Genomic DNA, 25,333 nt, shown 5'->3' with positions numbered 1-25,333 from the left:
TTAACTCATTTACTGCTCACAACAAGGTAGAATTCTGTCCTTGTCTCAGAAGTCACCCTCCTAAGCAGCAGGGCCAGGCAGCCTGGCTGCCTCTCTGAATGGCTTAATTGTCCTTTGCAAGGTGGCTGGAGGCGGGATGGTGTGTATGAAGTGCTCTACAGCAGAGCTGGCCCATTTGTTGAACCACCAAGTTTGGTGAGTGGTGGTTCTCACGGCCTCGGCCCCATGCGTGGGAGGCAGGCTTAAAGCTGGCGGCACAAAGGATGATGACAGGCCAGATAAGGGCATTCAGGCTCTTGTCAACACTTAAAATCAGGCACGTTTTTATTAAAATTGTTCTACTTTTTGAAGACTGGTTGCGTGGCCTTTGGGAGATCCTGGAAGAAGTAAAAACATTCCCTCACCCTGTTCTCTTCATCAGCCCTGGCCCCGAGTTCAGAGAATAGAAGCTGGTCTCGAAGTCTCTCAGGGCCAGGACAATGGGATGCGGGGGCTCGCCCGTCTTCTCTGCCTGGCCTCCTAGGGTAAGACCAAGCATGCAGGAGCAAGTGGATGATGGCACCGGTTCTGAGATACCCACAATGCCCTAAGCCTTAGTGCAGCTGGAGGAGCTGGGACAGCAGAGGGTCATTTTGTTTTGAAAGCCTGAAGTTCCAGAGTTAGGTACTGAAGGGAGTATGTCACAATGGTTTTATGCACGTTAACTGATCCAGATGTGTCACAACTCCTGCCCTTAGATTCCCAGAGAAGAGCACTGACAGCCCTTAGAACCAAATTCAATTTCCCCCCAAGAACTTGAGTCAAGTTTCATTATACACATTTATTTTAGTTTTGTTAATTCCAAAGATTTAAGGCAGAGAAAAGATAATGTGCCAGGAGTGCAGGCAAGACTGTTAACTGGGGCTTAGAAGGTACAATCAACCCTCCGCTTCACCCGGGAGACCTCACCCCAGGTGACAGGTCCTGTTGCTGGGGCACAGTTGAGTGTTGGGAGGAAGATGGAGGAGGCCTCCCCTCAGCAGTCTGAGAGTTAAGTGAAGAGAATAAAAAGCTTGCAAGAGGACAGGACACTTGTAGGTGACGGACTAGAGGGGAGCCTACCAACCCTTGAGGGACTAAGGCAGGACCACGGTCAGCTGTTGACCACCCCAGCGTCTGAAGACAGGCCCACGGTCCTCTTCACCCTGCCACACGGGGGCTCAAGAAGCTGGCTAACTCAGATAGCTAATGTCCTCAGAATGCTCACCTTCACCCCACCCAGTGGCTCACCTAGGCCAGGGCCGGCTGTGCAAAATCATGCTTAGGGAGGGGTCAGTAGAGCAACCTTTGCATCAGTTTCCTGGGTCTTCATCCCAGTCAGAAAATGTCATCGTCATCATCTCCAAAAAAGAGTATTGGGGGCGGGCGTCCCTTCAAGCTCTGACAAAACAGGAAAGAGTAGTCAGTCCTCATTTGTTCCTGCACCAGATGGGCTTCCTGCCTGTGTAAGATGAAGTGAGCCAACATCCGTTCCGGCTCCAGGTTGGAAAGAAAGTGGCTGGTTAGGGTTTTACTAAAAGGACTAACTCTGAGGCCAGCCAACCTCTGTTTCCAGAAAAGCTGAGAGCAGCAGGCAGAGAAGAGGCAATCTTTCAAGAGAGACAAGAAGACCAACTTTGGCTAATTTTGTAATTTATTTGTGAAACACATGTACTGATTTGACAGGTTCTCTCATGCAGTAACTTACATGTTTCGTGTGGAGAAAAAAGGGTCAAAGGGGAGAGATGGGAGTAGAAGGAAACAAAAGCAGAGCAGCCCTAAGAGAGGAGAGGATGCAGGAGGAAGGGAGGTTGGCAGGAACCCAATCACATTTGAAACACAATGTTGTGACCTAGGGTGGCCTGTCTGGCTCGGAACGTGGCCCCATCCTTTGAGAGAGCTGAATTTAGAGGTTCAGCCATAGGCAGAGAATCCCAAGAGATGAAAGCCCAGAACACGGGGCCACAGCCTCCCCCCCTGCCCCCCCACCCCTTAGTCACACTGGCCCCTTCCTTACCCTCTCTGACAAGGCAGCGGGGTGAGGAGGGTTAATGGGCCACGGAGGAGACTCTCGCCCTTTTTCATGACTTGAGCTCCTGGCCTTTTTCTTCTGGATTGGCAGGGAACAGGTCCCATGGGGATAGCAGGGACTGACAGTGGAGACAGGCACAAACTGAGTATTCTCTACCAAGGTCCTTTCTGCTCTGGTGAGCTACTCTGGCCCAGGATCTGTCTTCACAGGGCCAGCCAAAAGGTCAGGGGTGCCTGGGCTAATCCCTTCCCCAGCACCAACTAATGGACTGTGTACCTCTCTCTGGACATCAATCAAGTCATCTCCAGACTCTGACAGGTGCATCGCTTTGGTTTTGTTCCAGCTAAAATTCTGGCTCTGTATTTACCAGCTATATAACCTTGGACATGTTACTTAATCTTCCTAAGCTTCAGTCCTCTTTCCCAGAAAATGGGGCAAAAGTGCCAACCTCACTGGATAAGTAGAGGAGTAAATGAGAATGTCTGTGAACTAGTTTTCAGAATACCCAAGAAACAGTGTCAGTACTGATGGTATTAGTGTCCGTACCAAGAATATACTGCTTATAATATTATGTAGTTGGAATAATGAAGTATTCCAACTATACTTAGGGCAGTCACGTGGGCTCCATTTTTTAAAGTACAGAGTTCGTATTCAGAACTCTTAAATGAAAATTTAATTCTTGGGAAGAAGGCTTAATGGGAGGAACTGGGACACATTCCCCACAGGAACGCAGGCAAGGGGAAGGGTTCTGGTCCACGGCCATTTCCCAGGGTTTTGGCAAAAGGGAAAACCCCTCTGGTTAATACACTTGCCCCCACTCGCCTCATATTTCTGTTCCTGGGATAGATTGAGCGTAAAGCTGACCTGTGATCCCACACCCACATTTCACTCTAGTAAAATTCCCATCGCAGCAGTCAAAATGCCCCAGTGACAGCTGAAACCGCTTTAACTTAGCATGATGGGGACAGCAGCTGCAGGAATCAGGGCTCTGATCAGGCTCCATCAGCAACTCGCCCTCCTGGCCTTCACTCTGGAGCTTTGTAACTCGAGGCTATGCCATCACTACTTAACCCATTTTCTGCCCAGGAATCTTGTGAGGACAAACAAGGCAGCAGGCTGGAAAGCAGGCTGAGGAAGCAGAAAATGCGCAGAAACATGTGGTCATAGTAGGAGTCTGAGGGTTTAGTCCTAGCTCTGCCACTAAGCCATTCTGTGGCTTTAGGTAAATAACCACCCGTCTGGGCCTCCGTTTATCTAAGAATAAGGATGCCAGACAGGATAGTCTTCCAAGTCCTTCCCAGTTCTAAAATATAAACAATATGCTAGCTGATTTGAGAAAACCCGTGGCTTTAGCATTTTAACATAGGACTCATCAACCAACTTTCCTCACAGTAAAAATCATCCCTGCACGGACAGAGATCATGGTCCTTGTTCAAGAATAAAGTGGTATCTGACCATCCCCATGGTGCTTACAAAGCTGCCCCCTCCCAGCCCCAAGCCTGCTCCCACAGGGCCCTGCACACAGAGCCCAGGGAGTGGGCCACCAACAGGCTCCATTTCCCTTCTCGGAGCGCATGGGGAAGGGTCGCCAGGTAGTGGCGTGAGGACCTGGCAGTGCCTGGGATCTTCTTACCACCTCGTCTTCCTCCTCCTCAGACTGTGCTTTGGACTTTGGAACTTTCAGAGTTGCCCCTTTAAACAGCTCATCCTCTTCATCCCCAGAGAGACTGAGAGAAAAATCAAGAAAATCAATTCACAGAAAATGTTCCTGCTCCAGACCACTGTGCCCACAGGCTCTGAGGTAAGAATCCAACAGCCGTGCCCGGCCAGCATGGCTCAGCGGTTGAGCACTGACCTAGGATTCAGGAGATTCCCAGTCAGGGCACATGCCCAGGTTGCGGGCTTGATCCCCAGTGGGGGCATGCAGGAGACAGCCAATCAATGACTCTCTCATCATGGATGTTTCTCTCTCTCCTTTCCTCTCTCTGAAATCAATAAAGATATATTTAAAAAAGAATCTAAGAGCTGTGGTAACCACCCAGGAATTCCTCCCACACTGGCCTCCTCTCACTCTAGACTCCCTCCATAACCTATAGGCTGAGAGAGCTTTGAAAACGAATAAATCAGACCAAGTCACTTTTCTACTTAAATCCCTTTAATCCACTGTACTCAAAGTCCAAACTTCTAACAGTGACACAGTATCTCATATGACCTGGCCCTTACCTAGTTTTCCAACATCAGCTTAACACCCCTCTCCTCCTACTACTATGCCTTCTTCTAGTTCCTCGTGTCATGTCCCTTCCGACCACAGGGCCTTTGCATGTGCTCTTCTCACCTGTAGTCTCTTCCTCCCACTCTTGGCATGGAAGTCCCCTTTCCATCTTTCAGATCTGTTTAAATTTTACCTTCTCAGAATCTGTCCCTAACCACCTTATCTAAAGCAGAGTAACTCCCCCTTTACTTTCTATTATACACCGTTTCTTTTTTTTGGTACTGACCACACTTTTATAATACTTTTATAATAGTCCTCACTAGACTGTAAGCTCCTTAACTCAAGAGCCAAATCTGCTTTGCCTAGCACACAATCACAGTGCCTACAGAGCCTTTTATAGTAGGTATCACTGAATAAATACATGTATAAATCCATGAACAAATGAATAAGTGAACAAGTCCATCAGTCAGTCTCTGAGGGATGAGTTGCCAGTCCTGAAAAAACCAGAGACAACCCTGCAGACACCTTGTCCCTGAAACTCTGCTCAATGGGACATACCTGGGACGTGGAGAAGAGTGGTTGGGTCCAAGTGCTGCTCCTGTAGCTGTAGAATCTGCCTCTGTGCTTAGCAGCTCCCTGGAGAGACCAACAGAACTAATAACATCTTCCTCTTTCTTGAATTCTGGAGGCTGAGGCTCTCCTCCTGGACTTTCCAGCTCCAAGGGCAGTGGGTCCCCATTCTTAGAGTCTGAAGTCAGGGCCAGTCTCATGGGGCTTTCTTGCTCCCCAATAGAGGCGTTTCCCAATGGGCCGGCAACAGGTGTCTCCTCACACTCAGAGTCCACAGTTACAGGGCCCGGAGGCTCAGGGGGAATCGAAGTTGGGGGCCCCAGAGCTCTTTGGGAGGGGATGCAAGCCAGTTCGGGTGGGAGCGAATCATTTTTTGTATCTGAGAGTGCCTCTGCTTCTGTGGGGTCCCCTTTCCTTCTCTGTACATCCTCCTGGGGGGTGGGGAGGGCCTGAGGAGGCAATGGGTCAGCTCCCTTGACTACCTCCGATGGCACCATGGGGGACTCCCACCTATCCCTACTCAGGGGTGCTTGAGATGGCCCAGAACTGGCTGAGACTGGCTCCTGGGAAGGTCTTTGAGGTCGCTCTTCTTCCTCTTCCTCCTCCTCTTCATTGCTGCTCTCTCCCTTCTCTTGCTCATGTTGGTTTAACAGCTGAAGAGTCACCATCTGTTCAAAAGCCAAGGAAGAGATGATCACTGAGAGGAAATCAGCAGGCATGCCTAGCTCTCCAGACCTTATTAACACAGCCAGTTGACTAGTTCAAATGACTTTGCTTCTTCCTCTCTCACAGGAGGCTGTCCATCTGTCCGGATAAAAGTCATTCCAGGTATCTGAATTACTGATAAACAGTCTTGAATCACTTTTTACTCACGACCCTTAACAGGGGTCGGGAACCTTTATTCCACCAAGGGCCATTTGGATATTTATAATATCATTCGCGGGCCATACAAAATTATCAACTTAAAAATCAGCCCAGCCGGGCGTGGCTCAGTGGTTGAGCGTCGACCTGGGATCCAGGCGATCGGGGTTCAATTCCTGGTCAGGGCACATGCCCAGGTTGGGGGCTTGATCCCCAGTCGGGGGTGTGCAGGAGGCAGCCGATCAATGACTCTCTCATCGTTGATGTTTCTCTCTCTCTCTCTCTCTATACCTCTCCTTTCCTCTCTCTGTAATCAATAAAGATGTATTTTAAAAAAAAACCAAAAACTTAAAAATCAGCCTGCTATATTTGGTCAAGCATTTAATTAACTCACCCCTAATGTGATAGCTGGATTTGGTAAGGCCTTGGCAGGGCCAGACGAAATGATTTCATGGGCCGAATTCAGCCCGTGGGCCGGACGTTCCTCACCCCTGCCTTAGAAGGTACTTAAGTAATGAGATTCCCATTTCAACGCAACAATCTGCAGCTGGCTGTACCTTGATAGTATTCATGATGGTCCCCAGAATGGTCCTGCCATCGTACAATTCCTCCAGTTCAAACTCTCCCCTCAAGGACTGGAATACCTGGTTCATGATCTTCTTGACCTGAGTGAAGATGTGAGGAGAGAAACAGTATCAAAATGTATGCTGCCCAAATCAAGAGATGGAAATGCATGTAAATTCCAGAGAGAGTTTGGAAGGCTAAAATGAAGCTTTCTTAGAACTCTATAGTAGGATATGCTGGTCATGAACTCAGACACTGCATAGTCACTGTACAGAGAACAATGCCAAGTAACAAGCTGCACTTGACGGAAGGGCTATCAAGGACAGGTCAGCTGTGGTGCATGTGCCCAAGACAGTTTACAGACCGTTTATTATTGTCTCCCTCCCACTGTAGCCGCTCTAGAGCTGCCATGGGCTCCAGGATTAGTGGCTAGCAGATGCTGAGCACATTCCCCACTCTTCTCCTGGGATTTAGAGGTACTTCCCATATTTGTCAAAACTTCAGGATAGGGCCCTTAGGGTTTACCACCAAAGTGACAGGTTCCAAAGGGTTAACTTGTACTTAAGTCAGACAAGTGGTACATCACTGAAGCTGGGGGAAAAAGGTATCACAACACTGGGCCACATTCTTTCTGTGCACCGGTGTGGCAGGGTTTGCTGCTGCCTCAAATTACCAGCTCACCTTCTCTGACGAGGCAGCAGCAACTTCAACCCCAGACACCTGGGACTTATTTTGCTCCAGGTCCTTGACGTGCTGTTCATTTTGCTCCGTCAGGGTTGTGACTTGGGCCTGGAGGGCTAAACACTGCAAAACAAACAGATTGTGGCTATGGGCTCGGGAACCTGGACGACCAGGTAAAAGTCAGGAAACAGAGTAGGAGGAACAGCCCAAGCATCAGATATCAACTTCACGTGGGTCTGCTGCTGTCCACCCCTCCACCCCCACCCCAGGCCCACTGACTCAGAGCACCTATTTCCTCATTACTCAATCTCAACTCACAACTTCACCTCCTCTTTCCCAACAAGGTCACTTGCCATGCTCCTAATCAGGTCAAGAATATAACAAAAAAAGGGGGTTATAACTCTAGTCACATAACATATGAACACTGGACATTAGAAGCAACCTATTCACCTACAAGACTGCCTTCACCATCTTTGAGTCAAAGATTTTCAACTGGATACTTTAAGGAAAGAAACTGACCTCCAGATGTGAGGACTTGCATACCATGAACCTAAGACATCTCTCTCTCTCATTTTTATGCCAAGATGATTCCACCACACCATGCTCCACCCTAGAGCTGAGCTGTGCCTTTTCCCAGAATGTTCTGCGGCCTCTTCACCTTACCAAAGCTACCTGTCCTTCTTGGCTCTTCTTCCCTGGGCACTTCCTCTTTTGGGCCTCCCAGAACTTAATGCTCACATGTGTTGCTGTCTTGTCCCCCTTTCTTGACACTGAGGTTCTTGAGGGCAGAGTTCTCTGTAAGCCCCTTCCCTAACACTGTGTTGGAACATAACCGGTACTCAATAAGACTAGCTTAATAGAGAAGAACCAAGTCATAATGGAAAACATGCTCCAGAACACCAGCGCTGCTTTTCTTTTTGTAGGTCACTCACCTGCCATCCCAAATAAATATGTGAAAGGTTACTGTGGAGAGTTGAACAAGAGTGATTTTGTTTTCAAGCTATTAACATCTTTAGGCTCAAAAGAACCTATGAGACTCAGACAACCTGTTTGTTTCAAATTAACTGGGTGGCCTAAGCTGTTGGGCCCCGGGGGAAACGCCTACCTTCTCCTGAAGCTGGAGCAGCTTCTGCTGGCTGGCGTCTCTCTGTGCACACACCTCCTGATATTGCTGCAGGTGTTCATCCTTGGCGGAGGCCAGCAGGTGTTCACATTTTGCTTCCCACTGGGTCTGCAGCTCAGCCTGTACTAGAGACAGCTACCAAGAAAATATAATCACTATATCCTGGGGATCCAGCTGCATCTAGAGAAGCCCATCTTTTATAAGGCAAAACAATAAGCTAAAGCCCAGCTTCATAGGGAAACAACTGTTTGGAAGACCTTGGTTACTTTGAAAGCAAATGTACTTTTTTAAGGTAAGTAGGAAGATGTCATTAGTTGTCAGGACTCCAAAGGGTACTGCAACCAGATAAAGGTGAGACTGTATAGACAGGTTCCTAGAGGGAAGGGCCATAATGTGATTATCCTTTTCAGGGTCCAGGCCCTAAACTTCATAGGGTCAGAAGAGACTTAATTTTGTCAAAATTCACAGAGGTAATCAAACTGAGGACATCTATTCACTCTAATTAAATGGGCAAATGAATATGAATGTATGAACTTCTAAGGAGAAAGATCACTGTCAGATGGACTAGAGATCCAGCTGTGTTCTGCCACTATCCCTGGGTTCCCTGCCTGATTACCTAAATAAACCCCTTTTTTTGAAGGGCAATAATGTGTGTGAAAGATGATATCTGGTGGTTGAGAACTTTAATCTTATTGTGTTTGGGATTTTTTTATAAAGACTTTTTTCAGGTTTTACTTATACTTAAATTTCCACTAAGTTTTAAAAACAGAAAGATTATCCGCTTCATTCCTGCCTCTTCTGCATATGCAGGGGTGGGCAGAAATAGGCTTACAGTTGTGAGTATGCCAGTTCATTCTTGTACTATATATTAATTATTATATTATACATTTGTATTATTTGTCTTATCACTGTTATTACTTCGCATCCTTACTTACGATTTATCTTTTAGGTAATGATGGCTGGTCATTTAACCTACTTTGACCACCCCTGTATTTGGATTGTGTTCTCCTACCTTCCCCTAAAGTGAGAGGACTGACTATGAGAAATATCATCATAAAGGATAAAGAAGAAACTAGAAACTTTGCTGAGTCCTTCATGCCTTCCTTTTACTTCCAAAGTGCTCAGTTTCCCATTACCTGCTCTGTAGCTGCTTGGTCTGTGGACACCCGGGCCTTTTTCAAGAGCTGTCGAAGTCTGTTCAATTCCTCCTGGTATGACTTGCGAATTTCCTCTATTTCCTCCTCGGCCTGACAGCGCTCCTGAGCTGACTTCTTTTTCCTTTCTGAGAGGTTCTAAGGAACGAGAGAACCATCATCAGCTCTAGCTGGAATAGGGGATAAATGAAGATGGTGGTGGAAGTGACTGACCTTACTTGGTCCTTATTTCATGGCTGGAAACAATGAATTTTTTAGTTTAATTTTCCCTATATATTTAACATTCTTGGCTACTGGGTGAGAAAAATTGTGACAAGGAGGAAAACAGTAAGAGGTTTAACTATAATTCTATTAAGAGGTGGGAAACATTTCTACAGTGAAGCGGACACTTTCATGCCCTGCTGGCAGGAAAATAAATGGGTATACTCTCTTTAGATGGTAATTTGGCAGTCCTGTGAAAAGACTTCGAAATACGTGCACCCAGAAATTCCACAAATTAGAATTTAAAATAAATCATGTTCATAAAGACTGTATTACAAGGATCTACAACAATAAAAAACTGAAACCAGCCAAAAAATCAGAATGAATTGGTTTTATAAAACCTGATAAAATCATAGAAGAAACTAAAAATGGAGCATAAGATTTATCCCCTAAAAGGCACTAGGCTGAAAGGGCTTTATTGGAGAGTTTTACTGAAGCCTCAGCAACAGTTTGTTCTTTTTATATTTAAACCATTCCAGAAAATAGAAAAACACAGAAATGTTCTCATTTTGCTGAATGGGCTGAAATTACCCTGATATTAAAATTTTAACACAATGAAAGATACTATAAATAAAGTTTAAAAACAAAAAACTAGAAAAATATTTGTGGCATCTATGACTGGCAAAGATCAATACCCTTATTAGTGTTTCAAATAAAACTAATATTACAATACGAAAGAGGGCAAAGGAAAGAGGGCATGGAAGAAATACAATTAGGTATTAAATAAATGAAAGCTTTACTACTAAGATACATATTAAAACAAGATAGCATTTATCACCTATCAGACTGTAAGATTAGAAAAACTAATACATGCAGATTTGGAAATTGGATGGAAAAATGGGTTTGCTCACATAGTGCATTCCACTTTATGATAACCTGGCAATATTTTTTTTTTAAATTTAGATGTGGCCCGGCCAGGCGTGGCTCAGCGGTTGAGTGTCGACCTACGATCCAGGCGATCAGGGTTTGACTCCCGGTCAGGGCACGTTCCCTGATTGTGGGCTCGATCCCCAGTCAGGGGTGTGCAGGAGGCAGCCAATCAATGACTCTCTCATCATTGATGTTTCTATCTCTCTCTCTCTCCCTTTCCTTTCTTCTCTCTGAAATCAATAAAGATATATTAAAATAAAATAAAGCCTGGCTGGGTGTGGCTCAGCAGTTGAGCATCGACCTAGGATCCAGGAGATCAGGGTTTGGTTCCCGGTCAGGGCACATGCCTGGGTTGTGGGCTAGGCAGCCGATCAATGACTCTCTCATCATTGATGTTTTTATCTCTCTCTCTAATCCAGCAATTCTAATTCAAACAATCCATTTTATGAGAATGCACAAATAAATTTGGAAAAATAATTATATAGTACAAGAATGTCCAAAGCAGCAATGCTTGAAATAGTGAAAAAATAGAAACATAAATATCTATCAATAGGTGAATGGTTAAGTATGTGATGGTGCAGCCTCACAGAAGACTACTATGCAGCAGCTAAACAAGACTGAGGAAGTTCTCAGTGTTATCAGAACAATGTCCACAATGTTGTGAAAAAGCATTAAACATGATCCCATTATCAGTGTAGCTATGTGAATGTATGTATGAGTATGTATATATGTTTTATACACACAGAAAACAATCTAGAAGGGTAAGCACACATTGTTTATAGTTGTTATCTCTAACACGAGATTAAATGGGGGGGGGAAATAAATTTTATTTTTATTTTATACTTTTTTCTTATTTGTAATCTTTAAAAGGAAATTAAAAATGTGTATTAAACAGCTAACCCTAGCCAATGGGGTTCAACAGAGAAACTTCAGTTGTAAAACTTACCTTTTCCAGAGACTTCTTCTCAGCTCGAAGGTCAGTCAGCTCTTCCTCCAGCGCTGTCACCTTGAGTTCCAGTTGCCTCCGACTTTGCTTTTCACTTTTGAATTTGGACTGTGTTTGCTCAGAGGTTTCTTGGAGCTCTGGGATGTAACAGCAGAGAGACTTAGCTGCAGAACCAGAGCTCCAGTGGGCTATACAGCAGCCCAGAAGCTTCTTCAAAGCTGCATTCTGTGATCTCCCAGTCCAACCACATGGGTATCTTCCCCTTAATACTTTCAGTATCACCTCTCTGACCAGCAATAGATTCATCAAGCCATATACTGACTCCCCCACTAACCCGTATTTATCTCTGTATGTTTATTTCACGTTCCACACATACAAAATGGAAAAGTTCCAAGCAGTCAAAGACCACCTTAAAAACATATCACTCCCACAGTTCCACTGCAGTCACTGCCTCGGCACACTGGACAGATGTTTGGTATTGGTCCAGCCCTTTCCACTGCTTGGGTAAGATATTCTCAAGCTTCTCAGTAGCTGAGGCATTCTACCAAGGGTTTGCTTTCAAAATATCCCTTCTCAAATAAAGCTATTTAAAATATCTCTTAAAAATGTAATGTATCAACATTTACTTTGTTTGGAAAACTTTTGAGACACTATGGCACTCTTGAGGTAACCGTCACAGGGCACCACAAAAGCAGAAAAGGTATCTGTATGACATTCAGATCTAAGCCTCTCTCTCATGTGTACCCAGGTTATGCTCTAAAAGAAAAGGGATTTATCTTCAAGATATCACTGTACCCACTGACAGTGTTTTTTAGCTATCAGGCAGTGAACTCTGCTGCTGCTCCAGCTACACCCACTGGCCCCACCTGTGCTTCCACATTTGTCTCTATACGCTGAGCTGGTGAGTCAACATGTTGGACTTCCTAAACCTTCTATTCAAGTCACCATGGCTTGGGCACCACCTTTGTGCCAGGCACTGCATTAACACTAATTTGGAGGAAAGGACTTTACAAAGGGGAGAAAGACACCACCACCCTTGCCCTCCAGGGGCTTGCATTCCAGACAGGAAAACATACATATGAATACTGCTGATCAAAGACAACATGTGAGAATGGTCATAATGTCTGAGAGAGAGAATTATAAAGAAGATAAAATGTGGCAGAAAAAAATAAAGAAATCATCTGAGAAAGGCAGATTTTGGGGGGAAAAAAATGGAGACAAATATTGGTGATGGTGGGCACACCAAGTCCAGAGAACAGCATGGATCAAAAGTAACACAAGAACTACAGATGTACACAGCCAGGACGAACTGAGCAACATGATGGGAAATAGGCCAACTGGAGGGGCTGAGTGCCATTCTCCAGGAGAGGGGCAACCAGTACAGGAAGTACGACTTCCATGAACTTCTGCTGTGTCACAAGTTAGAGGAACTCTACCTTCCAGGCCTGTGAGGCCAATTTTAAGTACCAAAGGTATTGAAGGCAACACGTGGTCGAACAAAGTGGAACTGCGGCCACTGATCAATTCTAAATGAATAGTTTTTTGTTGTCTTTCACGTCAAACCATCACGTATGTACATTTATACTGGCCCACCTTTATTTTTGGCTCAGTCTTCATAAACTTCATGAGAGTTATGCCAAATGTCTTGAGAGGAAGAAAATGGTTTAATACCTTAAGTTTAAATGGTCAAAGTCCTAGCCCTCTCTGCAAAGGACACACCTGAGAGCTCGGCCTGCAGTTTGGTGAGCTGGCCCCTGAGGAGGTCTGTCTCCTTCGCGCTTTCTGTCAGCTGCATCTGCAGCTCTGTCTCTTTCTTTTGGTGAGCAGACATTTTCAGCTGCAGGTGAGAGACCTGTGCAGTGGCTGCTGCTAACTCTTCCGTCACCTTGGCCTGAAGAGTAACAAAGTATAATGTCACTTTAAACATGGGTGTTCTTTGTCTATAAGTGATGACCCAACCTCACATAGTCTATGCTGACTGAACGGGTAGGAAGGGAGCTAAGCTCACCTTTGAACTCGTTAAACTAAAATCAAGACTTCAAAATGTACAAAGTGTCTGACTCAGGAATTCCCTTGCAGAAATTTGTCCTTAGGAAATATTTTGTAAGATTACAAAAATTTTGATACAAGGATGTTAGATATAGCATTGTATACAGTTGCAAAAGAATGAAAAAATTAAATGCTAAAAAATGGGCTTGAGTAAGCAAATTATGATACAACTCTCCTGTATGCAACTATTAAGAATGGTGTTGTCAAAGATTATTAGTGGGAAGCAGTCACAACCTATTGGTAAATGTTACCAATCTGATAACATGAGAAAAGGTATTCTTGCCATTTTCTAACTTTTCTACATTTTTTAAATAAAAAAGGGTATTTTAAAATTTAAACTAATTGTCTTCAATGGCAATTAACTTCTGAGTCTACAATTTCTCCCTGACGTCAAAAGCAGTACTTTAAAACGCTCTGGCAGACACAGATGAAGGAGCAAACTAAACAGTCTTAAATTTCACTAAAAACACTTGCTACATGGAATAATAGGAATTTTCTATTGATTCTGTCAACAGAGTAAATTTAGTTTATAATAAGCTGTGTAATTCTTACCTTAAATTACTAAGATCAGTGACTGTTTCTGAGTCACCTTACTGCAGAGCATATTAATGTAACATATCTGGGTAAGGAATATATTAAATCTACTGGAAGATTTCTAGTCTCTTCCCAATGATGGCAAAGACTCTGCTGAAGAGCAGATTGGCAAGTGCGCACACAGGACCACTCCTAGCGCCACACATCCTGACTGGGCTTTCCTCTCCCATGACTTTACCTTCTCTTGCTCAGCATGCAATACTCTTGCCTGTGTGTTTTCCGTGGCTGTCTGAAGGGAGTTGTTCCTCTTCTCCATCATCAAGTTACTCTGTTCAACATACCTATGAGATAATAGGGAAAAAGGAAACATTTATCAAACACCAAATGTATTACAGCTGTAACCCAATGCATATTCAGTCCTCACAACATTGCTCTACACTGTCATGGAAAACAATCTGAAGGCATTTTCTTTCCCTCAGAGCTGCAGTAATCAAGTTTGGAGGCAAGAACCTGGGCTGGAGTGAACTGCTTTGAATTTGCATAATTAGGAGAGAAATTGGAAGGGTATGTGATGAGAGGAGGTGAGAAGGCAAGAGAGACTGAAGAAGGCTGCAAGGAGGAAGAAAAGAAAGCCACTCCCTGCCCTCTGCTGCATGAGAGACAAGAGACACTGAAGAAGAGAAATATGGGAGAATGATTTTTTAAAGTGAAATACTATATACTATGACGTGTGCTACTGACCATCCCCCCAAATCTTCAGAGGAATCTAGAAAAATGACAAAATACTTAGGTTTTATGTGGAAATCAGTGAAATTCTGTTTGATTAAATAGAGTCAGCCTACACAGAAGAGAGAAGAGTTGATACCAGTTTTCTAAGTATTAACACCACTTTTACAGATGCAGAAATTAGGGCCAGTAGTAATAAATACAATGCCCAAAGCCAGGTAACAAATGAAGAGCAGAGCTGGGATTCAAACAGAGGTCTGCCTTACATCACAGCCTACTGAGGTCTTTCTACTGAAATGCCTCTCAGAAAACACGCAGTAATTCACATGACTGGCAGGAAACAGAAACAGAAACAGAAGAAATACAGGTAAACTGCCCTAAACAAACATGTTTACTTAACTTGGGGATTTACAAATTAAACCCTTTTTCCATCCTAGCTAGTGCCCCGTACCTGTCATTACCTCTGATTTCGTTCAATTAGTTCACTAATCTTGTCATTCTGTTCTTCTATCCGACTGCTCTTTTCTAGGACCTCTTGCTTCAACCTTTCATTTTCCTAAATTCAAAATGTATGATGTGTAACTTAAGAGAAAAGTGCCAGATAAAACAGTGACATTGTTACAAATTTTGAGACAAAAAACTAGAATATATATCCATACAGATATAATACTTAAAACAGCATATCAAATTATACCTGGTGGATACAAATCACCATGCCCAATAGATTAAACATACAAATGGCTATAAAATGAAGCAAAATTTTGAAATAGGGTCAAAGAGAAATGTTTCCTCCTGACTATATAGTGATAAGTCATTTGGACCAAATTAAGCAATAATGGATTTTCCAGAATTTCTCAACTCAGTGCAACATTTACCACATGCTCTTTATTTCCAGAGTGGAGGTTTTAAAGGGTGGTACATCCTGGGAGGGAGCAGGGCCAAGACCTACAGGCTGAGTACTGTGCAGGTCACCTCACCTGAATAATTCGCTGGATGTTGCTCATGATCATCTTTGTTTCCATTGTAACCGACATGCTAGGAATAAGCAGGGAATTGCCAGCACTATGCTTCTCTAACTCTTCAACCTACAAAAGGGGTGCCAGACAGATCTGTGAGAAATTTTTAAATGAAGAAATATAATGTATCCAAGATAGAACCACTTTTTGAGGGGGCTAATGAGTTTCTGAGACAATCTCTAATGTAAGCTAGAGTTTTCTTCTGCTAACTGGATCCCAAAATAATAATTATCCTTCTAGGGAAATAACTACTAACTACTATGAATATAGGAAACCAAGGAAGAGTTTACCTACAGCCCTGGTTGCTCCCTATTTGTACCCCCTGCTTGTACCCACTTTCAGCATAACCCCCAACCTGGCTCAGTCACCTTAGTCATGAGATGATCCATTTTATCAGCCACTTTGCTGACTGCCATTCGAATTTCAGTGTTATGCTGTCGGGCTTCAGTCATGAGAAATGAAGCCATGTCACCAGATCCTAAACAGAAATAAGTAAAAAAGAAACTTAGGAAACTGGAGCAGAGGACATTGTATGAGGAAAAGCCAACAGCTCTCTCAGCAGAGGAAAGAAAGAAATGAACATTTCCAAATACTGGGAAATGCTGTACGTGATTCACACTTCAGGGTAAGATACAGGGCAGAAAGAAGCACAAGGGCTCCAAAGCTAACAATAACTAAGCTACACTCCCGCAAAATGCATCGGGGATACAGGTTGGTCCAAGGGAAAAGGATGCTCACTTTGGTCTGCCACAGCACTAGCAGCTCAGATTATTTCTCCATCCATCCAACTGCGTGCCAGGCATTGTACCAGGTACCAGGGATACAGAAATAATAAAACATGGTTCCTGCCCTTGGCAAGCTCACAGTCTGGTGGGAAGAGACTCACATGTAAACAGATCATTACAACATAGTGTTTTAAGTGCAAAAAATGGACCATGTACAAGGTACAAAAGGAGCACAGAGAAAGCAAGATTAACTCTTTGGTGACACGTATACACAATCATGTTTCTGGGAAGAGAGGAGGGAGGGAAGGCTATACAGAGATGACAGGTTTCATGGTTTCCCAGATGGAGAGGAATGGGGCTTCCAGATGAAGGCTGCGCCCAGGAAACCCATATGTTATGTTATAGGATATACTTGCTTCTTCCAACCACTATCCTAATGGCAAAGATGATTATTATGCAAAAGAAAGCTAAAGAACAAGAAGCTAGGACACCATCTCAGCTGTTAACATTTATTTTATTTTGTTTTGTTTTATACACAAGAAAACCACACTTGTACATGCATACAAGATATCTGAAAAGTTACCCAAGTAACTGTTAATAACAGTTTCCTGTGGGCAGGGGGTTTTAATGATGGAGGACAGTACTTTTCACTTTACACCCTTTTGTGTTTGACTTTTTAATAAAAACATATTATTTTCATAATTTAAAAATTTTAACAAATCAGCTTTCATTTGAGATACTGAACATCCACAAGAGTCATCATGCTTTCTCTCAATTTCCTCCAATATTTTACTATTTTCTATAAACTCTACAGAGCTACTCTGACAGAGGAATTAAAAAGGGCTGGAGGGAGAAATGCAAGAAATAAAACCCAGAAAGTGGGATGAGGGTTTTTGGAGGGATGATGGAAATGTTCTAAAATTGGATTGTGGTGATGGTTGTACAACTCTGTAAACTTACTAAAAAATCATTGAATTATACACTTAAAATGAGCGAATTGTATGGTATATAAATATCTCAAGAAAGCTAATTTTAAAAAGATAAGAAAAAAAGGGCAGAGATCTATTGGAGTAAACACGAAAAATGGATGGAAGGAAGGAGAGCACAGGAAGAGAAGATGAGAAACTAAGGGGATCACTCCCTACCTTGAAAATGGGGAGACTGAGAGAGCGGTGCTGGGTACAAGGACCGAACAGGCTGCAGCTGGGAGGTGACCGTTGATGCCTGGGGATAACTGTAGGCTGGCATACCTGTATAGGGCTAAGAAAATGCCAAGTTACAGCACATTATAAAACATCCATGTTTCTCTTTTTTGCTTAATGTATCTTTGAGAGAATAAAGTGGACAAGCTAGAAGGGGACTTAAGCTTATTGAAGATAGAGATGGATGAGATCTGGGTTTGGTAATGAGTAACAACTGCAGCAGGAGCGTTAGCTTCATAACCGGGTGACTGAAGTCCCACGTAGAAAATGAGGGAAGGGTGTCAGGTCACTCCGCAGTCCTCTGGTGATATGATTTAATTAAATAAGAATTAATTCCCCAGCCATTGGGCCTATTCATGGTCTAAGAAATGTTAAAACTAAAACAACTCTGCTTAGTTTTAACTAAGGAGAGGGAGGTAAAAGGAGGGTGCTCACAGAGTTGCCAAACTAAATCCACCAGGTTCCAAAGGATGCCTCTCTCCTGCTAGGGCGTGTAGGAGGTGGCCTATTGTTGCACTCTCACATTGATGTTTCTCTCTCTCTCCCCTTTCCTCTCTCTCTAAAAATCAATTAACTATTCTTAAAAAAAATAAAAAATAAAATCACCACGGAAGTGAGGCCCTGTTATCATTGGGAATATAGTATGTCTTGCCCATCAAATGTATAGGGGCAGAAGGAAGCACCCGCTATCCTGGCAATCAACCAGCAGAGACAGACAGGGTGCTGCCACTGCCTCCTGTAAAAAACTGAAAATAAAACCTACTCTAAGGGATCACTTTTGGAGGGTAACTGGACACTAGATTCCAGCTGTATTTTCTATGCCGCCTCCGCCCTCAACCTACAACTACTGTGCTGAATACAGTGCAGAATCTTAGCCTATCAGCTGTTTGAAAGAACACAGAAGACATGAATTGTATTATGCCCCTCAGCTAGGCACAAGTAAAAAGTAAAGGAAACAAACATGGATTGTGCCTCAATTGTGTGCTAGGTTTTGGACCAGGTGCTTTGTTTGTTTTTGCATTTAATCTTTATTACAACCCATAAGGCATGTAATCCCTTGACTGGTTTAGGGATGAAAAAGTGGTGGTTCAGGAAGAGGAAAAACTACAATCTCCGATTGTAGGGAGCTGCTGCTGTACGAATCATGCAGGAAGAAAAGACACTGACTAGAACCATAATAAATTATAGCATGTAAGTGATATGGTTTTAAAATGTTACCTGAAAGGACTGGGAATTTCCAGATACAGCTGAGGAGTGGGAATCAAGAGATGAAACTTGCATTAAGGCAGCAGAGGGTGCTTGGAATCCAGAAACAGACAGCTGAGGTGCTACGATAAAGCAAGAAGTTTTCACCATTACCTAGAGTATCACCTTACATACTGTCAGGCTTTAGACTTGACCACTTTTCCCACCTAATCTCCTAAAACCAATTCTACTGCAGTCTCAGCAATAGGCTAGTGGAACAAAAGTGGGCATTCTCAGGTGCATTTGACTCACACAGACAATCCTATCAGCTGACAGGAAGTACAGAATTGCACAGAGGGAGGTATCTCATTAGCTGAGTGCAGATTTCCAAAACTGACAATGTGAAACAGCAAGCAGACCAAATACATCACCAGGTCGGAAGATGCCCTGCCTAGGGATGAAGTGACAAGTTTCACACTCTAGTCTAAAATGATGCAGCCTAACAATTTAAGGAATAGTGATGATAGCTTTGGTGCTGACCCGATTCAAGGCCACAGAGCTGCAGAGCTTCCTTACCATGTGCGGTCACCAGTGGTGGCACTGGCTGGGCTGGCTGAGGAGAGGGCTGGATGGGTGGAGTCGGCACAGGTTGCCCAGCTCCTCGCAAAGCATTCACTTCCTGAAACAGGCACCAGCATTTTGGTTATTATGATGAGTCCTTAACTGAAGACTAAGGCTGGCTGTCCACCCTAAACCTACTTACAACAGGGTTTCTAGGCAAAGAGGAGGAAGGAAGAGCATGAAGGCAAGGGTTCAGGGTGTGGGTTGTGGGGAGAAAGTTTTCTATTATGTAATAGAATAAGATCCCTTCTCCCTGTAAATCATATCAAATAATTAAATATAACTTCCTTGAACATTCTAAGTTGTTAAGTTTTATTATGTGAAGCAGCTAAAGTGACTGCTCTCCAGAGTGTATCATTTACCAAAACAGCAGTGACCTTAAGATTGACCTAGTCTGTTCCCACAGAAGAGGGGTCTCTTGCAAGGAAACCCAGGGAATAATTCAGTCCCTTGTTTTCTGCCAAATAATCTCCACAGACCTCAAAGTACTCAAGGAGAACAGCTCATACAGAAGGATTCACTGTACCTCGTTACCATAATGTTTTGGGGATAATAGAGTTTTAGAGCGTTTCCTCCATTCTTTCTTTTCATAAAAATCAAAGCAATGTTGTTCCCTGCTATAGCTCTAAACAAAGTCATCTTACAAACATCTTCCTTATTTATAGAGAGGAAAGACCTGAGGCAAACATACAGAGACTACAACCTGCTATGCCACAGTTCAAGGGCTGAAATCTCTGACATTCTTTTACTTTGACACTTTCTCTCATTCCTGACACTCTCAGAAATGTATTATGCATTTCTGGAAAAGCATCTCACTTTTACATCACTACGACTCTAAATTAACCTAATGTCTAACAACGGAGTGAACGGAATGATAAATCAATATAATAGAGCACTGGGTTGCCATTAAAGATAATAATGCTTTATTTACTTACTTTATTTATATTATTGAGATTAAATAAATGTTCATAATGTAACATTAAATTAAAAAGTCAGGTTACACAGCACCCTGACTGGTACACTCAGTGGTCAGAGTGTCAGTCCATGCAATGAAGGGTCGCGGGTTCGATTCCTGGTCCCGCTTGGGGTACGTGCAAGAGGCAACCAATGGATGTGTGTCTCTTGCATCACTGTCCCTCTCCCCCTCTCCTTCCCCTCCACTCTCTCTAAAACTCAATGGAAAAAATACCCTTGGGTGAGGATGAGCAAAACAAAACAAAACAAAATCAGGTTGCATAGCAATATATATTAAAAAAACGCCCTTTTAATTAAATGTTTCTTCTTTCTTTGTAAGTTAAATTATTCTACAAAGAATAAATAGCACTGAAAATTTCAATAAGAATATGACCTCATCCCAACTCCACTTCCAGAGACCAGGTAAAGGTCAGTCTCGTCACCAAGGCCACGGAAACCTCCTCCTCCTGTAAATGCTAAATCTACTTAAGAGCTTTTCTGCCCAGCCGGGCGTGGCTCAGCAGTTGAGCATCAACCTAGGATCCAGGCGATAGGGGTTCGATTCACGGTCAGGGCACATGCCTGGGTTGCAGGCTTGATCCCCAGTTCAGGGCATACAGGAGGGAGCCGATCAATGACTCTTTCATCATTGATGTTTCTATCTCTCTCTCTCCCTCTCCCTCTCCTTTCCTCTCTCTGAAATCAACAAAGATATATAGATATATATATATTTTTTTTAAAAGAGCTTTTCCAAAAAGGACAAAACAAAATTGTGAAAAGCAATTTGGAAAAATTTTGTTAGGAGTATGACCTTTGCTATGATTTACATCAAAATGAAAGAATAAGAAAAATTGATCTCTATTAAGCATTTCAATTGAAAAAAGGCGGTTTCATTCAACAAGGAACTAACCAACCAGGAAAGAATTAAGTTATTTTATATCACACAGCAATTTTCAGATGGATTAAAACTTTAGATCTAAATATAAAATAATAAATATTTCTTAAAAATACATGTGATGTTTATGCCTAAAAGTGGGAAAGTTTTCTAAGCATAAAGGAAAAAACTGATCTGGGTGCAATAAAATTCTTGACCTTCAAAAAAATTGCACCACATGCAATGCCAAAAGACACAAGTGTGATCTTTAATTATAAGTAACATCAGTGGGGAGACCACCATTTCCTGAGAGGACCTAAATATTCCATCAGCAAATGTAAGCTGAGCATTCTTTACGAGCTGGACATCACACTGCCTGAAGGGTGATTTTTATTGACATAGAATCTCTAGTGGAAGGCTAAATTACCAACTTAAAACGGCCCCGTGCTTGTGACAGGTGTATGAAAGTGCTTCTGCTTTTTCTTTCTTTCTTTTTTAATTGATTTGAGAAACACTGATGTGAGAGAAAAACATCAATCGGTTGCCTCTTGCATGTGCCCTGAGTGGGGAACAAACCTGCAACCTGGGTATGTGCCCTCACCAGAAATCAAACCCACAACCTTTTGGGGTACAGGATGACACCCCAACCCACTAAGCCATTTGGCCAGGGCAAAACTGCTTCCATTTCTTAGAGGAAGTGCTAATCACAGTATAAACACATGCTACCAATACCAACCTGTATCATTTTGAATATAAACTCTCTAAATAATGATTCTGGGTTAGAGGCAGAAAAAGCAATAATTTCAACCAAAGGAAGAGAAGATAGCAACTTCTGCACTAGTCATGCTACTACAGCCAGGGGAACATACTTCAATTTCTGAATCATTGGAATCCAGCTGTGGTGGAAGGATGGGTAGCATGGGCTGGCCCATTTTAGCCATCCGAGAGATCAACTTGGCCTTGACTGTATCAGGATTCTAAAAAGACAGGAAAGCCATAAAAATCACTGTAATCAAGATTCATTACCTTCAGTCAACTCTACATCTTTGGCTCTTATATCATATCCAAACGTCCCCCTGCCATAGAAATTTGAAACCACTTCTTCCAGAAAATGATAACATTTTCTGACCTAGAAATATACATGGGTCATACATAATAACAACAGTAAAAATAATTCCCTACATGTTTGGATTGGACAAAGTGGTTTCATATGTATTACTTCATTTCAATCAAGTCTCCCCACCATACATAATTATTCTCATTTTACAGATGAAAAACTAAAGTACAGATTTAAGGAGGGAGGCATTTAGATGATAGTACCCTCTCAAAAGCCTGGGAGAAATTCAGTAAATAGATATTCAGAAGAGATTTGGGGAGGGAAGGAAACAGGAGCTCTTCGTTCTAAATCCAGGTTCATTTAACTCCGACTTGGCACTGACCATACATTACAGACTAGTGCAGTCACACTGACTACACACCAGCCCCTGTGCTGGAAGCATCTATATCCACTGACTAGTTCAAAGTGCAGCCTTCAGTGGAGAGTACCTATGTCTGAGGGTGCACAAGATGATCTATTGAGCACAGAAAGAAATTATCATAACCTCTATTTTTAAATTATTTTAAAGCTACAGTGACAAGACAATAAACCTGTTTACAGGGATTGACAGTACTTTATTATATTATTTGTAAATAGACCTAGACTGGGAGCATGTGCTCATTTTTTCTTAACTGATGGCGATGCATAACCAAAGAAAGTTGGATCCATCATGGGAGGGCTCCACAAGATAGAACACTATGATATAGAGGCAAAATAAGAATGAGGAAACTTTGTATACACTGGTATGGAAAGATATTGTTAAATATATTGCAATATTCAAAAGCAAGGTAGGTAATATATGTAGTACGCTATTTTTTGTGAAAGAAGGGGAGAGAAATAAAATATACATTTCTGTTTGCTTGCATCTGCATAAAGAAACACTGAGAGAATATATAAGAAACCAATAAAAGCAATCTAAGGGGGGGTTAGATGGAATAAGGAAGATGGGAGCGGGGGTGGGAGTGAGTCTTCTCAATGTATATCTTGTTATATTGTTTATCTAACTATACCATATGAATGTCATTGCCTATTCAAAACAAAAAATAAAAACTTAAATGTAAAAAAAGAGAGAGATGTTTAATTTTATGTTACGTGAATTTTGCCTCAATTTAATGAAAAACTAAAAAAGAAAAGAAAAAGGCTAGAGAGCACTAGTGTACCAGAAGTTACTAAAATTTAGAAATAGGTGACAAAAGTAGCTGTGCCTAGACAGTACAGTAGAACCAATACTGGACAATTTTTTGTGGCTGTTCAAAAATTTGAAATTATAACTTGTTTTTCAATTTTCTTCTGATTCTTTCTCTTAACCTCCTGGGTTTAGGAGATTAATTTTGACACATATCACATCAATTATTTACTTAAAATTATTGCTTTGGTCTGAATATAACCAGGGTTGGAGAGAAATTACTTATCAATTTCACTCCACACAATTATCCTGTTTCCCAAAGTGGTAGGTGAAGGCCACAGGGCTTTAGGACTTGAAGTACTTTAGTTATCATCTCATCTACATGTAGCAAACTCAGATGCCATCATGAACCAGGCAGGGTAGCAGCAAACTACAGTGTACACTCTCCCAAAGACATTCAAATCCAAATTTCAGGACAACAGTGTGCTGATACTATCTTACATTTGGGGTGACACAGAGGCCCAGTGCCCTGTTCAAAGCCAACTAGCTGGTGAATTAGTGCAGAATTCCTTGGAGAGAATGAAAGTATGAAGATATGTAGTGTAATTATGGTAATATGTAGTAATTACAATAAGTTAATGTTATGAGCTTTTACAATATGCCAGACATAATACTAAAAACTCCATAGGCATTATTTCATGTAAACCTCATAAAAATCTCTTGAGAGATTACTGAAGACACACTGTAAGTAGGCTCTGAGCTTAGTGTTTTACATACATATCTCCAATCCTTACAAGAACCCTATAAGGGGGCTGTGAGAATGATTTCCATTTTAATAATAAAGCTGAGGGTCAGAGAAGTTAGATGGCTTTCTCAAGGACACATGATTATAAGAATAAAGATTTGAAACTAGGTCTGTCTATGCAGATGTAAGGGGAAATGAATAAAGTAGTCACTGATTCCTAGCTACATCTACGGTTCTCAACTTTTTTAAAATCTCTACCCTACATTAGAAAACTTTTCCGCAAATTGGGAGTAAGGGAGACAGATGCATATACTCACTGTATTTACTGTAAGCTGTTCACTGAGGGAGTTAGATTTGGTACGAAGAGCCGGCTCCCTGAAAACAAGTAGAACATATCCTGAGGTGAAAACAAAATCCATAATCACGATTCCAAATTATACTGATAAACAAATTATTTTTGAAAATGTTTGCCAATTTAATAGCTCTAAAACAGAATTTTAACTCTTTTGTTTGCTTAATCTCTGGAAGCTAGTGATGATGAATAATTTTTCATCCAAATGCTTATTATTTACATTCCTTCCCTTGAGTATATATTTTATAATGATACCTTTTGCCCAATTTTACTCCAGGGTTTGCAAAGCAGGTATTCTTAAATATCCGAGTTAGTGCTTTTACAGACTATGAATATTAACCTTTCGCCAGGAAAATCTGATGCAAGTGTTTTTCCCACTTTCCCCATCCCATTTTTAACAGTTACTTAAAAACTCTTAGTTTTCAACTATATCCCTATTTATAAACCCCTCTAACAAATCCAGCATCTGACCCTGACTTGGGTGGTGACACAACAGGATCAGCTGGTAGGCTGTCAGCACCAGGTATGGGAGAAGGAGCCGCAGAGTCCCGGGAGCTAACGCTGTGCCCGTCAGAGCCGGAGTCTCTGGCAAACTTCACCTAGGGAAAGAACCCACAGGTGAAACAGGTCACCAAAAAGGCACCCCCCATCCTCCTGGCATTTCACTGATTCCTCACTACATAAGTCATTCATTATCTGTTCACTGTAGGCAATCGAGAAAATGCAGACAAGGAACAGAAGGGGGGAGGGCAGAATCACTGTAATCTAACCACTAAGCAATAACATTGTTAGAAATTTAGATGTAGTAGTTCACATTTATTTTATCTGTGTATGTG

At 42.3% G+C, this 25,333-nt stretch overlaps 1 protein-coding gene across 1 annotated transcript in view; it reads right to left on the bottom strand.

Annotated features, from left to right (window-relative positions):
- Positions 1 to 2,632: 2,632 nt before the first annotated feature.
- Positions 2,633 to 25,333, bottom strand: part of FKBP15 (FKBP prolyl isomerase family member 15) — a 46,871-nt gene continuing 24,170 nt past the window's right edge. The window contains exons 10-27 of the mRNA XM_016210928.2: positions 24,969 to 25,096; positions 24,463 to 24,520; positions 22,048 to 22,155; positions 19,306 to 19,408; positions 18,763 to 18,872; positions 17,488 to 17,602; positions 15,986 to 16,095; positions 15,579 to 15,686; positions 15,063 to 15,157; positions 14,114 to 14,216; positions 13,012 to 13,183; positions 11,293 to 11,429; positions 9,198 to 9,353; positions 8,044 to 8,196; positions 6,939 to 7,061; positions 6,251 to 6,358; positions 4,821 to 5,500; positions 2,633 to 3,777 (exon numbers count right to left, since the gene is read on the bottom strand). Of these exons, the coding sequence (XP_016066414.2) occupies positions 3,483 to 3,777; positions 4,821 to 5,500; positions 6,251 to 6,358; positions 6,939 to 7,061; positions 8,044 to 8,196; positions 9,198 to 9,353; positions 11,293 to 11,429; positions 13,012 to 13,183; positions 14,114 to 14,216; positions 15,063 to 15,157; positions 15,579 to 15,686; positions 15,986 to 16,095; positions 17,488 to 17,602; positions 18,763 to 18,872; positions 19,306 to 19,408; positions 22,048 to 22,155; positions 24,463 to 24,520; positions 24,969 to 25,096 (2,862 nt within the window). The 3' untranslated portion in view covers positions 2,633 to 3,482. The remainder of the gene's footprint in view (positions 3,778 to 4,820; positions 5,501 to 6,250; positions 6,359 to 6,938; positions 7,062 to 8,043; positions 8,197 to 9,197; positions 9,354 to 11,292; positions 11,430 to 13,011; positions 13,184 to 14,113; positions 14,217 to 15,062; positions 15,158 to 15,578; positions 15,687 to 15,985; positions 16,096 to 17,487; positions 17,603 to 18,762; positions 18,873 to 19,305; positions 19,409 to 22,047; positions 22,156 to 24,462; positions 24,521 to 24,968; positions 25,097 to 25,333) is intronic.

This window comes from Miniopterus natalensis, chromosome 12 (genome assembly GCF_054644295.1).
Source record: "Miniopterus natalensis isolate mMinNat1 chromosome 12, mMinNat1.hap1, whole genome shotgun sequence".
Taxonomy (NCBI): Eukaryota; Metazoa; Chordata; class Mammalia; order Chiroptera; family Miniopteridae; genus Miniopterus; species Miniopterus natalensis.
The sequence above is the reverse complement of the archived record's forward strand: the minus strand, read 5'-3'. Positions and strand labels throughout refer to the sequence as shown.